We start from the raw sequence: 16,484 nt of genomic DNA, 5'->3' as shown, positions 1-16,484 counted from the left end.
GGGAGAGGCTACTGGGGGAGATTTTAAGAGTGGACAGGAGATACGCAGAGGCCCCGGAGGAAAGATTACTTGGGGAAAGACGATGGCTCCAGACGGAGTTCGACCTGTTGACCACAGGGAAGGCGGAGGCACAGTGGTGGAAAGCGCAGGGGGGCGACCTACGAGTATGGGGAAAAGGCGAGCCGGATGCTGGCACACCAGCTCCGTAAGAGGATGGCAGCGAGGGAAATAGGTGGAGTTAAGGATGGAAGGGGAGCTACGGTGCGGAGTGCGATGAAAATAAATGAGGCATTCAAGGCCTTCTATGAGGAGCTGTACAGATCCCAGTCCCCAGCGGGGGAAGAGGGGATGAGACGATTCCTAGACCAACCGAGATTCCCGAGGGTGGAGGAGCAAGAGGTGGCTGGTTTGGGGGCACCAATTGGGTTGGAGGAGCTGAGCAAAGGTTTGGGGAATATAGAACATAGAACATAGAACAATACAGCGCAGTACAGGCCCTTCGGCCCACGATGTTGCACCGAAACAAAAACCATCTAACCTACACTATGCCATTATCATCCATATGTTTATCCAATAAACTTTTAAATGCCCTCAATGTTGGCGAGTTCACTACTGTAGCAGGTAGGGCATTCCACGGCCTCACTACTCTTTGTGTAAAGAACCTACCTCTGACCTCTGTCCTATATCTATTACCCCTCAGTTTAAAGTTATGTCCCCTCGTGCCAGCCATTTCCATCTGCGGGAGAAGGCTCTCACTGTCCACCCTATCCAACCCCCCTGATCATTTTGTATGCCTCTATTAAGTCTCCTCTTAACCTTCTTCTCTCCAACGAAAACAACCTCAAGTCCGTCAGCCTTTCCTCATAAGATTTTCCCTCCATACCAGGCAACATCCTGGTAAATCTCCTCTGCACCCGCTCCAAAGCCTCCACGTCCTTCCTATAATGCGGTGACCAGAACTGTACGCAATACTCCAAATGCGGCCGTACCAGAGTTCTGTACGGCTGCAACATGACCTCCCGACTCCGGAACTCAATCCCTCTACCAATAAAGGCCAACACTCCATAGGCCTTCTTCACAACCCTATCAACCTGGGTGGCAACTTTCAGGGATCTATGTACATGGACACCTAGATCCCTCTGCTCATCCACACTTTCAAGAACTTTACCATTAGCCAAATATTCCGCATTCCTGTTATTCCTTCCAAAGTGAATCACCTCACACTTCTCTACATTAAACTCCATTTGCCACCTCTCAGCCCAGCTCTGCAGCTTATCTATATCCCTCTGTAACCTGCTACATCCTTCCACACTATCGACAACACCACCGACTTTAGTATCGTCTGCAAATTTACCCACCCACCCTTCTGCGCCTTCCTCTAGGTCATTGATAAAAATGACAAACAGCAACGGCCCCAGAACAGATCCTTGTACTCCACTTGTGACTGAACTCCATTCTGAACATTTCCCATCAACCACCACCCTCTGTCTTCTTTCAGCTAGCCAATTTCTGATCCACATCTCTAAATCACCCTCAATCCCCAGCCTCCGTATTTTCTGCAATAGCCTACCGTGGGGAACCTTATCAAACGCTTTGCTGAAATCCATATACACCACATCAACTGCTCTACCCTCGTCTACCTGTTCAGTCATCTTCTCAAAGAACTTGATAAGGTTTGTGAGGCATGACCTACCCTTCACAAAGCCATGCTGACTATCCCTGATCATATTATTCCTATCTAGACTATTATAAATCTTGTCTCTTATAATCCCCTCCAAGACTTTACCCACTACAGACGTGAGGCTCACCGGTCTATAGTTGCCGGGGTTGTCTCTGCTCCCCTTTTTGAACAAAGGGACTATGCAGGCAGGGAAGGCCCCGGGACCGGACGGGTTCCCGATGGAATTTTACAGGAAGTACGCAGACCTGTTGGCCCCGCTGCTAGTGAGGACCTTTAATGAGGCAAGGGAGGGAGGGACCCTGCTCCCGACAATGTCAGAGGCGACGATTTCTTTGATCCTAAAGCGGGACAAGGACCCACTGCAATGTGGATCGTACAGGCCGATCTCGCTCCTCAACGTGGGTGCTAAGTTGGTGGCAAAAGTGCTGGCTACGAGGATCAAGGACTGTGTACCGGGGGTGATCCACGAGGACCAGACGGGATTTGTAAAGGGCAGGCAACTAAACACCAATGTGCAGCGGCTCTTAAACGTGATAATGATGCCATTGGTGGAGGGAGACGCGGAGATAGTGGCAGCTATGGACGCGGAAAATGCCTTTGACCGAGTAGAGTGGGAGTACCTCTGGGAAGTGCTGCGTAGGTTTGAGTTCGGGGGAGGGTTTATTAGCTGGGTTAAGCTCCTTTACAGAGCCCCGGTGGCGAGTTTGGTTACGAATCGGCGGAGGTCGGAGTATTTTCGTCTGTACCGTGGGACGAGACAGGGGTGCCCCCTGTCCCCCCTGTTGTTGTTTGCATTAGCAATTGAACCCTTGGCCATATCATTAAGGGAGTCTAGGAAATGGAGGGGGTGGTCCGAGGGGGAGAGGAGCATCGAGTGTCGCTTTATGCGGATGACCTGTTGCTGTATGTGGCGGATCCAATGGAGGGGATGGTGGAGGTCATGCAGACTCTAAGGGAGTTTGGGGAGTTTTCGGGCTATAAGCTGAATGTAGGGAAGAGTGAGCTCTTTGTATTACAGGCAGGGGACCAAGAAAGGGGGATAGGGGATCTACCGCTGAGGAGGGCGGAGGGGAGCTTTCGGTACCTGGGGATCCAGATAGCCAGGAGTTGGGGGGCCCGACATAAACTGAATCTGACGAGACTGGAGGAGGACTTCAAAAGATGGGACATGTTACCCGCTCTCGCTAAAGGGTAGAGTGCAGTCGGTCAAAATGGTGGTCCTTCCGAGGTTTCTGTTTGTGTTTCAGTGCCTTCCCATCGTGATCACTAAGGCCTTTTTTAAGAGGGTAGGCAGGAGCATTATGGGGTTTGTGTGGGCGAATAGGACCCTGAGGGTAAGGAGAGGGTTCCTGGAACGCAGTAGGGACCGAGGAGGGTTGGCGCTACCGAATTTGGGGAGCTACTACTGGGCAGCAAATGTGGCGATGATCCGTAAGTGGGTGATGGAGGGAGAGGGGGCAGCATGGAAGAGGATGGAGATGGCGTCCTGCAAAGGAACGAGCCTGAGGGCGCTGGTGACGGCACCGCTGCCGCTCTCACCGACAAGGTACACCACGAGCCCGGTGGTGGCGGCAACGCTAAGGATCTGGGGCCAGTGGAGACGGCACAGGGGTGCAATGGGAGCCTCGGTGTGGTCCCCGATCAGGGGTAACCACCGGTTTGTCCCGGGGAAGATGGACGGGGGGTTCCAGAGCTGGCATCGGGCGGGATTAGAAGAATGGGGGACCTGTTCATTGATGGGACGTTTGCGAGCCTAGGGGCACTGGAGGAGAAGTTTGGGATACCCCCGGGAAATGCTTTCAGATACATGCAGGTGAGGGCGTTTGTGAGGCGGCAGGTGAGGGAATTCCCGTTGCTCCCGGCACAGGAAATTCAAGATAGGGTGATCTTGGGCGTATGGGTCGGGGAGGGCAAGGTGTCGGAAATACACCAGGAGTTGAAAGAAGAGGGGGAAGCGCTGGTAGAGGAGCTGAAGGGTAATTGGGAGGAGGAGCTGGGGGAGGAGATTGAGGAGGGGCTATGGGCTGATGCCCTAGGGAGGGTTAATTCCTCTTCTTCGTGTGCCAGGCTTAGCCTGATACAATTTAAAGTGGTCCACAGAGCGCACATGACGGGGGCGAGGCTGAGCAGGTTCTTTGGGGTAGAGGACAGATGTGGAAGGTGCTCAGGGAGCCCGGCGAACCATGTCCATATGTTTTGGTCATGCCGGCACTGGAGGGGTTCTGGAGGGGAGTGGCTGGAGCAATATCTCAGGTGGTGAAAGTCCGGGTCAAGCCAAGCTGGGGGCTAGCAATATTTGGAGCAGTGGACGAACCGGGAGTGCAGGAGGCGAAAGAGGCCGGAATTCTGGCCTTTGCGTCCCGAGTAGCCCGGCGAAGGATCTTGCTAATGTGGAAGGAGGCGAAGCCCCCCCAGTGTGGAAGCCTGGATAAATGACATGGCTGGGTTCATTAAGCTGGAGAGGATAAAGTTTGCCTTGAGAGGGTCTGCGCAGGGGTTCTACAGGCGGTGGCAACCGTTCCTAGACTATCTCGCGGAGCGTTAGAGGAAGGTCGGTCAGCAGCAGCAGCAAGGTGGGAGGGGGGTCTGCTTGGGGGGTATTTGAGCAAGAGAACACATGAAGGATCTGGAAAACTGGCATAAGAACATAAGAACTAGGAGCAGGAGTCGGCCATCTGGCCCCTCGAGCCTGCTCGCCATTCAATGAGATCATGGCTGATCTTTTGTGGACTCAGCTCCACTCTCCGGCCCGAACACCATAACCCTTAATCCCTTTATTCTTTAGAAAGGCATCTATCTTTTTATTAAAAACGTTTAAAGAAGGAGCCTCAACTGCTTCACTGGGCAAGGAATTCCAGAGATTGACAACCCTTTGGGTGAAGAAGTTCCTCCTAAACTCAGTCCTAAATCTACTTCCCCTTATTTTGAGGCTATGCCCCCTAGTTCTGCTTTCACCCGCCAGTGGAAACAACCTGCCCGCATCTATCCTATCTATTCCCTTCATAATCTTATATGTTTCTATAAGATCCCCCCTCATCCTTCTAAATTCCAACGAGTACAGTCCCAGTCTACTCAACCTCTCCTCGTAATCCAACCCCTTCAGCTCTGGGATTAACCTAGTGAATCTCCTCTGCACACCCTCCAGTGCCAGTACGTCCTTTCTCAGGTAAGGAGACCAAAACTGAACACAATACTCCAGATGTGGCCTCACTAACACCTTATACAATTGCAGCATAACCTCCCTAGTCTTAAACTCCATCCCTCTAGCAATGAAGGACAAATTTCCATTTGCCTTCTTAATCACCTGTTGCACCTGAAAGCAACTTTTTGCGACTCATGCACTAGCACACCCAGGTCCCTCTGCACAGCAGCATGTTTTAACATCTTACCGTTTAAATAATAATCCATTCTGCTGTTATTCCTACCAAAATGGATAACCTCACATTTGTCAACATTGTATTCCATCTGCCAGACCCTAGCCCATTCACTTAGCCTATCCAAATCCCTCTGCAGACTTCCAGTATCCTCTGCACTTTTTGCTTTACCACTTATCTTAGTGTCGTCTCCAAACTTGGACACATTGCCCTTGGTCCCCAACTCCAAATCATCTATGTAAATTGTGAACAACTGCGGGCCCAACACTGATCCTTGAGGGACCCCACTAGTTACAGGTTGCCAACCAGAGAAACACCCATTTATCCCCACTCTCTGCTTTCTGTTAGTTAACCGATCCTCTACCCATGCTACCACTTTACCCTCAATGCCATGCATCTTACCGGAGGGAGCCAGTGTACAAAGCTCTGTAACATATCGTTTTTCCATGTTTATATCTTGCTCTGTGCGTTTTCTTTCTATTTTGTTACGAGGGGGGGTGGGGTTTCTGTTTGTAAGGGTGAAAAATTGTGTTAAAAATCTTCAATAAATATATTTTTTTTAAAAAGATAATCACAGGGAATGAAGGAGGATCTTGCAGTTAATGGCGCTCCCTGTGGGGTAATGTCGGAAACACGGCAGCCATGGTATGCACAGCAAGATCCCACAAGTTCTTACAGCCGGAATCTGTATCAGTGATGTTAATTGCAGAATGACTCTGACCGGAATTCTCCATTTGGATACATGGGGCTGGACGTCCACTTCGCCGGCAGCGCACTCACGCTCTCGGATTTCCCGACGGTGTGGGGAGGGGGGGGCACAATGGGAGACCCCATTGGCCGGCTGCCGGGATGGAGGAGCCGGCTCTCAGTGCCACTGCCCGGACTGAATGGCGAGTGTTGTCGGTTCACCAACGCGGTGCCAGCCCCGCAGAGATTCAGCTCCCGTTAGTCGGCAGCACCTGAGCCACACGGAACTGCTGCAATTCCACTGCATCCCTCCAGGGGGCCTGTAAGCAGCCAGAGAGCCACACAGACTGCAGCAAAGAGGGGCTGAACCCCGATCCCGAGGGGGGGGAACCCCGATCTCGAGAGGGGGGAGGCTCTGTCACTGGGGTGGGCGCTCTGTCTCTGGGGGGCGCTCTGTCTCTGGGGGGGGGCTCTGTCTCTGGGGGGGGCGCTCTGTCTCTGGTGGGGTTCTGACTCTGGGGGGGCTCTGTCTCGTGGGGGGCTCTGTCTCTGTGGGTGGCTCTGACTCTGGGGGGGGCTCTGACTCTGGGGGGGGGCTCTGACTCTGGGGGGAGGGGCTCTGTCTCTGGGGGGTGCTCTGTCTCGGGGGGGTGGCTCTGTCTCTGGGGGGGGTGGCTCTGTCTCTGGGGGGGGGGCTCTGTCTCTGGGGGGGGGGTGGCTCTGTCTCTGGGGGGGGGTTCTGTCTCTGGGGGGGGGCTCTGTCTCTGGGGGGTGCTCTGTCTCGGGGGGGTGGCTCTGTCTCTGGGGGGGGTGGCTCTGTCTCTGGGGGGGTGGCTCTGTCTCTGGGGGGGGTGGCTCTGTCTCTGGGGGGGTGGCTCTGTCTCTGGGGGGGGGGTGGCTCTGTCTCTGGGGGGGGGGTGGCTCTGTCTCTGGGGGGGGTGGCTCTGTCTCTGGGGGGGGGGTGGCTCTGTCTCTGGGGGGGGGGGGTGGCTCTGTCTCTGGGGGGGGGTGGCTCTGTCTCTGGGGGGGTGGCTCTGTCTCTGGGGGGGGGTGGCTCTGTCTCTGGGGGGGGCGGGTGTCTGTGTCAGATGTTTGATAAAAGCTGGATTCTAAAATTCTAATTCTCTTCATTGCAGCACTTGTGCGTTGGGAGAATTCAGCTGCACTGACGACCTCTGTCCTGGTGAGTATTGTCCAGCTATTAACCGACCCCCAGACAGGTCACCGACCCCGGACAGGTCACCGACCCCCAGACAGGTCACCGACCCCGGACAGGTCACCGACCCCGGACAGGTCACCGACCCCCAGACAGGTCACCGACCCCCAGACAGGTCACCGACCCCCAGACAGGTCACCGACCCCGGACAGGTCACCGACCCCCAGACAGGTCACCGACCCCCAGACAGGTCACCGACCCCCAGACAGGTCACGGACCCCGGACAGGTCACGGACCCCGGACAGGTCACGGACCCCGGACAGGTCACGGACCCCGGACAGGTCACGGACCCCGGACAGGTCTGAGTGGTGAGTCAAAGTGTTTTGATGGTCGCAGCAACAACCTGACACTGGCAATGACGCTGAATGGGCAGCTTCTGATCGTTGTGATTAGCTGCTCTCGCTAACCTCAGACATCTCACAAACCTCCAGCCTGAGCACATCGGTCAGCTGCTGGTCACTGCCCAGCCCTCCATCGCGCAGCGCTCAAACCAATTTCTAATATCCACACAGTCTGCTCACAGCTTCCATGGATTTCTGCACAATTATTCATCTCAGAATTCGAGCACTCGCCCTGCTCACACTCTCACAGCTCACACTCCCTCTCTGCTCACACTCGCCCTGTTCACACTCCCTCTCTGCTCACACTCACCCTGCTCACACTCTCCCTCTCTGCTCACTCGCCCTGCTCACACTCTCCCTCTCTGCTCACACTCGCTCTGTTCACACTCGCCCTGCTCACACTCTCACAGCTCACACTCCCTCTCTGCTCACACTGACCCTGCTCACGCTCTCCCTCTCTGCTCACGCTCACCCTGCTCACCCTCTCCCTCTCTGCTCACACTCGCCCTGCTCACACTCGCCCTGCGCACGCTCTCCCTCTCTGCTCACACTCACCCTGCTCACACTCTCCCTCTCTGCTCACCCTGCTCACACTCCCCCCTCTCTGCTCACACTCCCCCTCTTTGCTCACACCCCCTGCACACATTCCCCTCTGTACTCACACTCGCCCTGCTCACACTCTCCCTCTCTCCTCTCATCTCCTCCCTGCTCACACTCCCTCTCAGTTCACACTAACCCTCTCTGCTCAATCTCCCTCACTGCTCACACTACCTCTCTGCTCACATTCGCACTTCTCACACTCTCCCTCTCTGCTCACACTCTCCCTCACTGCTCACACTCTCCCTCACTGCTCACACTCTCGCACTGTGCTCACACTCTCGCACTGTGCTCACACTTGCCCTGCTCACACTCTCCCTCTGCTCACATGCATCCTGCTCACACTCTCCCTCTCTGCTCACACTCAGCCTGCTCACTCTCCATCTCTGCTCACACTCGCCCTGCTCACACTGTCCCTCTCTGCTCACACTCCCCACTTCTGCTCACACTCCCTCTCTGCTAACACCCCCCTGCACACACTCCCCCTCTTTGCTCACACTCCCCTGCACACACTCTCCCTCTCTGCTCACACTCTCCCTCTCTGTTCACACTGTCCTTCTCTGCTCCCACTCCCCCTCTCTGCTCACACTCCCCCTGCAAACACACCCCTCTCTGCTCACCCCCCTTACTCACACTCCCCCTGCACACACACTCCTTCTCTGCTCACACTCTCCCTCTCTGCCCACACTTGCCCTGCTCACACTCTCTCTCTCCACTTACACTCACCTGCTCTCACTCTCCCTCTCTGCTCACACTCCCCCTCACTGTTTACACTTCCTCTCTGCTCACACTCCCCCGGCACACACACTCCCTCCCTGCTCACACTCTCCCTCTCTGATCACACTACCCTGCTCACACTCCCCTTCTCACATCCCCCTGCTCACACTCTCCCTCTCTGCTCACACTCCCCTGCTCACACTCTCCCTCTTTCCTCACACTCTCCTTCACTGCTCACACCCTCTCAGCCCACACCCTCCCTCTCTGCTCACACCCTCCCTCTCTGCTCACACTCCCGCTCACTGCTCACACCCCCATCTCTGCTCACGCCCTCCCTCTCTGCTCACGCCCTCCCTCTCTGCTCACACAATCCCTCTCTGCTCACACCCTCCCTCTCTGCTCACACCCCCTCTCTGCTCTCACCCTCCCTCTCTGCTCTCACCCTCCCTCTCTGCTCTCACCCTCCCTCTCTGCTCTCACCCTCCCTCTCTGCTCACACCCTCCCTCTCTGTTCACACCCTCCCTCTCTGTTCACACCCTCCCTCTCTGTTCACACCCTCCCTCTCTGCTCACACCCTCCCTCTCTGTTCACACCCCCATCTCTGTTCACACCCCCATCTCTGCTCACACCCCCATCTCTGCTCACACCCCCATCTCTGCCCACACCCCCATCTCTGCCCACACCCCCATTTCTGCTCACACCCCCATCTCTGCTCACACCCTCCCTCTCGCTGCTCACTCACTCTCGCTGCTCACACTCACCCTCTGCTCACACTCCCCCTTTCTGCTCACACTCCCTCTCTCTTTTCTCACACTCCCTTGCTTTGCTCACACTCCCCCTCTCTGCTCACACTCCCCCTGCTCAGACTCCCCCTCTCTGCTCACACTCCCCCTCTCTGCTCACACTCCCCCTGCAAACACACCCCTCTCTGCTCACCCCCCTTACTCACACTCCCCCTGCACACACACTCCTTCTCTGCTCACACTCTCCCTCTCTGCCCACACTTGCCCTGCTCACACTCTCTCTCTCCACTTACACTCACCTGCTCTCACTCTCCCTCTCTGCTCACACTCCCCCTCACTGCTTACACTTCCTCTCTGCTCACACTCCCCCGGCACACACACTCCCTCCCTGCTCACACTGCCCTTCTCACACTCCCCTTCTCACACTCCCCTTCTCACATTCCCCTGCTCACACTCTCCCTCTCTGCTCACACTCCCCTGCTCACACTCTCCCTCTTTCCTCACACTCTCCTTCACTGCTCACACTCCCTCTCAGCCCACACCCTCCCTCTCTGCTCACACCCTCCCTCTCTGCTCACACCCTCCCTCTCTGCTCACACTCCCCCTCTCTGCTCACACTCCCCCTGCAAACACCCCTCTCTGCTCACCCCCCTTACTCACACTCCCCCTGCACACACACTCCTTCTCTGCTCACACTCTCCCTCTCTGCCCACACTTGCCCTGCTCACACTCTCTCTCTCCACTTACACTCACCTGCTCTCACTCTCCCTCTCTGCTCACACTCCCCCTCACTGCTTACACTTCCTCTCTGCTCACACTCCCCCGGCACACACACTCCCTCCCTGCTCACACTGCCCTTCTCACACTCCCCTTCTCACATTCCCCTGCTCACACTCTCCCTCTCTGCTCACACTCCCCTGCTCACACTCTCCCTCTTTCCTCACACTCTCCTTCACTGCTCACACTCCCTCTCAGCCCACACCCTCCCTCTCTGCTCACACCCTCCCTCTCTGCTCACACTCCCGCTCACTGCTCACACCCCATCTCTGCTCACACCCTCCCTCTCTGCTCACACCCTCCCTCTCTGCTCACACTCCCGCTCACTTTTCACACCCCATCACTGCTCACGCCCTCCCTCTCTGCTCACGCCCTCCCTCTCTGCTCACGCCCTCCCTCTCTGCTCACGCCCTCCCTCTCTGCTCACGCCCTCCCTCTCTGCTCACACCCTCCCTCTCTGCTCACACCCTCCCTCTCTGCTCACACCCTCCCTCTCTGCTCACACCCCCTCTCTGCTCTCACCCTCCCTCTCTGCTCTCACCCTCCCTCTCTGCTCTCACCCTCCCTCTCTGCTCACACCCTCCCTCTCTGTTCACACCCTCCCTCTCTGCTCACACCCTCCCTCTCTGCTCACACCCCCATCTCTGCACACACCCCCATCTCTGCACACACCCCCATCTCTGCTCACACCCCCATCTCTGCTCACACCCCCATCTCTGCTCACACCCCCATCTCTGCTCACACCCCCATCTCTGCCCACACCCCCATCTCTGCCCACACCCCCATTTCTGCTCACACCCCCATCTCTGCTCACACCCTCCCTCTCGCTGCTCACTCACTCTCGCTGCTCACACACACCCTGCTCACACTCTCCCTCTCTGCTCACTCGCCCTGCTCACACTCTCCCTCTCTGCTCACACTCGCTCTGTTCACACTCGCCCTGCTCACACTCTCACAGCTCACACTCCCTCTCTGCTCACACTCACCCTGCTCACACTCTCCCTCTCTGCTCACACTCTCTCTGCTCACACTCCCTCTCTCTGCTCACACTCTCTCTGCTCACACTCTCTCTGCTCACACTCTCTCTGCTCACACTCTCTCTCGTCACACTCTCCCTCTCTCTCGTCACACTCTCCCTCTCTGCTCACACTCTCCCTCTCTGCTCACACTCTCCCTGCTCACACTCTCCCTCTCTGCTCACACTCTCTCTGCTCACACTCTCTCTGCTCACACTCTCTCTGCTCACACTCTCTCTGCTCACACTCTCTCTGCTCACACTCTCCCTCTCTCTGGTCACACTCTCCCTCTCTGCTCACACTCTCCCTCTCTGCCCACACTTGCCCTGCTCACACTCTCTCTCTCCACTTACACTCACCTGCTCTCACTCTCCCTCTCTGCTCACACTCCCCCTCACTGTTTACACTTCCTCTCTGCTCACACTCCCCCGGCACACACACTCCCTCCCTGCTCACACTCTCCCTCTCTGCTCACACTGCCCTGCTCACACTCCCCTTCTCACATCCCCCTGCTCACACTCTCCCTCTCTGCTCACACTCCCCTGCTCACACTCTCCCTCTTTCCTCACACTCTCCTTCACTGCTCACACCCTCTCAGCCCACACCCTCCCTCTCTGCTCACACCCTCCCTCTCTGCTCACACTCCCGCTCACTGCTCACACCCCCATCTCTGCTCACGCCCTCCCTCTCTGCTCACGCCCTCCCTCTCTGCTCACACAATCCCTCTCTGCTCACACCCTCCCTCTCTGCTCACACCCCCTCTCTGCTCACACCCCCTCTCTGCTCTCACCCTCCCTCTCTGCTCTCACCCTCCCTCTCTGCTCTCACCCTCCCTCTCTGCTCTCACCCTCCCTCTCTGCTCTCACCCTCCCTCTCTGCTCACACCCTCCCTCTCTGTTCACACCCTCCCTCTCTGTTCACACCCTCCCTCTCTGTTCACACCCTCCCTCTCTGTTCACACCCTCCCTCTCTGTTCACACCCTCCCTCTCTGTTCACACCCTCCCTCTCTGTTCACACCCCCATCTCTGCTCACACCCCCATCTCTGCCCACACCCCCATCTCTGCCCACACCCCCATCTCTGCCCACACCCCCATCTCTGCCCACACCCCCATCTCTGCCCACACCCCCATCTCTGCCCACACCCCCATCTCTGCTCACACCCCCATCTCTGCTCACACCCCCATCTCTGCTCACACCCCCATTTCTGCTCACACCCCCATCTCTGCTCACACCCTCCCTCTCGCTGCTCACTCACTCTCGCTGCTCACACTCACCCTCTGCTCACACTCCCCCTTTCTGCTCACACTCCCTCTCTCTTTTCTCACACTCCCTTGCTTTGCTCACACTCCCCCTCTCTGCTCACACTCCCCCTGCTCAGACTCCCCCTCTCTGCTCACACTCCCCCTCTCTGCTCACACTCCCCCTCTCTGCTCACACTCCCCCTCTCTGCTCACACTCCCCCTGCAAACACACCCCTCTCTGCTCACCCCCTTACTCACACTCCCCCTGCACACACACTCCTTCTCTGCTCACACTCTCCCTCTCTGCCCACACTTGCCCTGCTCACACTCTCTCTCTCCACTTACACTCACCTGCTCTCACTCTCCCTCTCTGCTCACACTCCCCCTCACTGCTTACACTTCCTCTCTGCTCACACTCCCCCGGCACACACACTCCCTCCCTGCTCACACTGCCCTTCTCACACTCCCCTTCTCACATTCCCCTGCTCACACTCTCCCTCTCTGCTCACACTCCCCTGCTCACACTCTCCCTCTTTCCTCACACTCTCCTTCACTGCTCACACTCCCTCTCAGCCCACACCCTCCCTCTCTGCTCACACCCTCCCTCTCTGCTCACACCCTCCCTCTCTGCTCACACCCTCCCTCTCTGCTCACACCCTCCCTCTCTGCTCACACCCTCCCTCTCTGCTCACACTCCCCCTCTCTGCTCACACTCCCCCTGCAAACACCCCTCTCTGCTCACCCCCCTTACTCACACTCCCCCTGCACACACACTCCTTCTCTGCTCACACTCTCCCTCTCTGCCCACACTTGCCCTGCTCACACTCTCTCTCTCCACTGACACTCACCTGCTCTCACTCTCCCTCTCTGCTCACACTCCCCCTCACTGCTTACACTTCCTCTCTGCTCACACTCCCCCGGCACACACACTCCCTCCCTGCTCACACTGCCCTTCTCACACTCCCCTTCTCACATTCCCCTGCTCACACTCTCCCTCTCTGCTCACACTCCCCTGCTCACACTCTCCCTCTTTCCTCACACTCTCCTTCACTGCTCATACTCCCTCTCAGCCCACACCCTCCCTCTCTGCTCACACCCTCCCTCTCTGCTCACACTCCCGCTCACTGCTCACACCCCCATCTCTGCTCACACCCTCCCTCTCTGCTCACACCCTCCCTCTCTGCTCACACTCCCGCTCACTTTTCACACCCCATCACTGCTCACGCCCTCCCTCTCTGCTCACGCCCTCCCTCTCTGCTCACACCCTCCCTCTCTGCTCACACCCTCCCTCTCTGCTCACACCCTCCCTCTCTGCTCACACCCCCTCTCTGCTCTCACCATCCCTCTCTGCTCACACCCCCTCTCTGCTCACACCCTCCCTCTCTGCTCACACCCCCTCTCTGCTCTCACCATCCCTCTCTGCTCACACCCCCTCTCTGCTCTCACCCTCCCTCTCTACTCTCACCCTCCCTCTCTGCTCACACCCTCCCTCTCTGCTCACACCCTCCCTCTCTGCTCACACCCCCATCTCTGCACACACCCCCATCTCTGCACACACACCCATCTCTGCTCACACCCCCATCTCTGCTCACACCCCCATCTCTGCTCACACCCCCATCTCTGCTCACACCCCCATCTCTGCTCACACCCCCATCTCTGCTCACACCCCCATCTCTGCTCACACCCCCATCTCTGCTCACACCCCCATCTCTGCTCACACCCCCATCTCTGCTCACACCCCCATCTCTGCTCACACCCCCATCTCTGCACACACACCCATCTCTGCTCACACCCCCATCTCTGCTCACACCCCCATCTCTGCTCACACCCCCATCTCTGCTCACACCCCCATCTCTGCCCACACCCCCATCTCTGCCCACACCCCCATCTCTGCCCACACCCCCATTTCTGCTCACACCCCCATCTCTGCTCACACCCTCCCTCTCGCTGCTCACTCACTCTCGCTGCTCACACACACCCTGCTCACACTCTCCCTCTCTGCTCACTCGCCCTGCTCACACTCTCCCTCTCTGCTCACACTCGCTCTGTTCACACTCGCCCTGCTCACACTCTCACAGCTCACACTCCCTCTCTGCTCACACTCACCCTGCTCACACTCTCCCTCTCTGCTCACACTCTCTCTGCTCACACTCCCTCTCTCTGCTCACACTCTCTCTGCTCACACTCTCTCTGCTCACACTCTCTCTGCTCACACTCTCTCTGCTCACACTCCCTCTCTCTCATCACACTCTCCCTCTCTGCTCACACTCTCCCTCTCTGCTCACACTCTCCCTGCTCACACTCTCCCTCTCTGCTCACACTCTCTCTGCTCACACTCTCTCTGCTCACACTCTCCCTCTCTCTGGTCACACTCTCCCTCTCTGCTCACACTCTCTCTGCTCACACTCTCTCTGCTCACACTCCCTCTCTCTGGTCACACTCACCCTCTCTGCTCACACTCTCTCTGCTCACACTCGCCCTCTCTGCTCACAGTCTCTCTGCTCACACTCCCTCTCTCTGGTCACACTCCCTCAGCTCACACTCCTTCTCTGCTCACACTCCTGCTCTGCTCACTCTCCCACTGCTCACGCTCTGCCTCTCTGCACACACTCCCCCTGCTCGCACTCTCCCCCTCTGCTCACACTCTCCCCCTCTGCTCACACTCCCCCTCTCTGCTCACACTCCCCATGCTCACACTCCCCATGCTCACACTCCCCATGCTCACACTCCCCATGCTCACACTCTCCATGCTCACACTCCCCATGCTCACACTCCCCATGCTCACACTCCCCCTCCCCGCTCACACTCCCTCTCTCTGCTCACATTCCCTCTGCTCTCCCTCCCTCTCTGCTCACACTCCCTCTCTGCTCACACTCCCTCTCTGCTCACACTCCCTCTCTGCTCACACTCCCTCTCTGCTCACACTCCCTCTCTGCTCACACTCCCTCTCTGCTCACACTCCCCCTCTGCTCACACCCCCCTCTGCTCACACTCACTCTCTCTGCTCACACTCTTTCTGCTTACACTCTGCCTCTCTGCTCACACTCTCTGCTCACACTCACTCACTCTGCTCACTCTCTCTCTCAGCGCACCCCCCCTCTCTCTGCTCATACGCTCTCTCTCTGCTCACACTCTCTCTGCTCACACTCTCCCTCTCTGCTCACACTCTCTCTGCTCACACTCTCTCTGCTCACACTCTCTCTGCTCACACTCTCTCTGCTCACACTCTCTCTGCTCACACTCTCTCTGCTCACACTCCCTCTCTGCTCACACAGTCCCTCTCTGCTCACACAGTCCCTCTCTGCTCACACAGTCCCTCTCTGCTCACACAGTCCCTCTCTGCTCACACTCTCCCTCTCTGCTCACACTCTCCCTCTCTGCTCACACTCTCTCTCTCTGCTCACACTCTCTCTCTCTGCTCACACTCTCTCTCTCTGCTCACACTCTCTCTCTCTGCTCACACTCCCTCTCTCTGCTCACTCACTCTCGCTGCTCACTCACTCTCGCTGCTCACTCACTCTCCCTCTCTGCTCACTCACTCTCGCTGCTCACACTCTCCCTCTCTGCTCACACTCTCTCTGCTCACACTCCCTCTCTCTGGTCACACTCTCCCTCTCTGCTCACACTCTCTCTGCTCACACTCTCTCTGCTCCCACTCTCTCTGCTCACACTCCCTCTCTCTGCTCATACTCTCCCTCTCTGCTCACACTCTCTCTGCTCGCACTCTCTCTGCTCACACTCTCTCTGCTCACACTCTCTCTGCTCACACTCCCTCTCTCTGCTCACACTCTCCCTCTCTGCTCACACTCTCTCTGCTCACACTCTCCCTCTCTGCTCACACTCTCTCTGCTCACACTCTCTCTGCTCACACTCCCTCTCTCTCGTCACACTCTCCCTCTCTGCTCACACTCTCCCTCTCTGCTCACACTCTCTCTGCTCACACTCACTCTGCTCACACTCTCTCTGCTCACACTCCCTCTCTCTGGTCACACTCTCCCTCTCTCTGGTCACACTCTCCCTCTCTCTGCTCACACTCTCCCTCTCTCTGCTCACACTCTCTCTGCTCACACTCTCTCTGCTCACACTCCCTC

The 16,484-nt window shown here is 57.1% G+C and overlaps 1 protein-coding gene across 1 annotated transcript in view; it reads left to right on the top strand.

Moving 5' to 3' along the window:
- The window catches only part of sspo (SCO-spondin), a 1,206,999-nt gene that overhangs the window by 783,932 nt on the left and 406,583 nt on the right, over positions 1 to 16,484 (top strand). Inside the window, 1 exon segment of the mRNA XM_072468611.1 lies at positions 6,879 to 6,925. Within this exon segment, the coding sequence (XP_072324712.1) occupies positions 6,879 to 6,925 (47 nt within the window).

The sequence above is a fragment of the Scyliorhinus torazame genome, chromosome 11, assembly GCF_047496885.1.
Source record: "Scyliorhinus torazame isolate Kashiwa2021f chromosome 11, sScyTor2.1, whole genome shotgun sequence".
NCBI lineage: Eukaryota > Metazoa > Chordata > Chondrichthyes > Carcharhiniformes > Scyliorhinidae > Scyliorhinus > Scyliorhinus torazame.
This window is presented reverse-complemented; position numbering and strand designations above follow the sequence as displayed.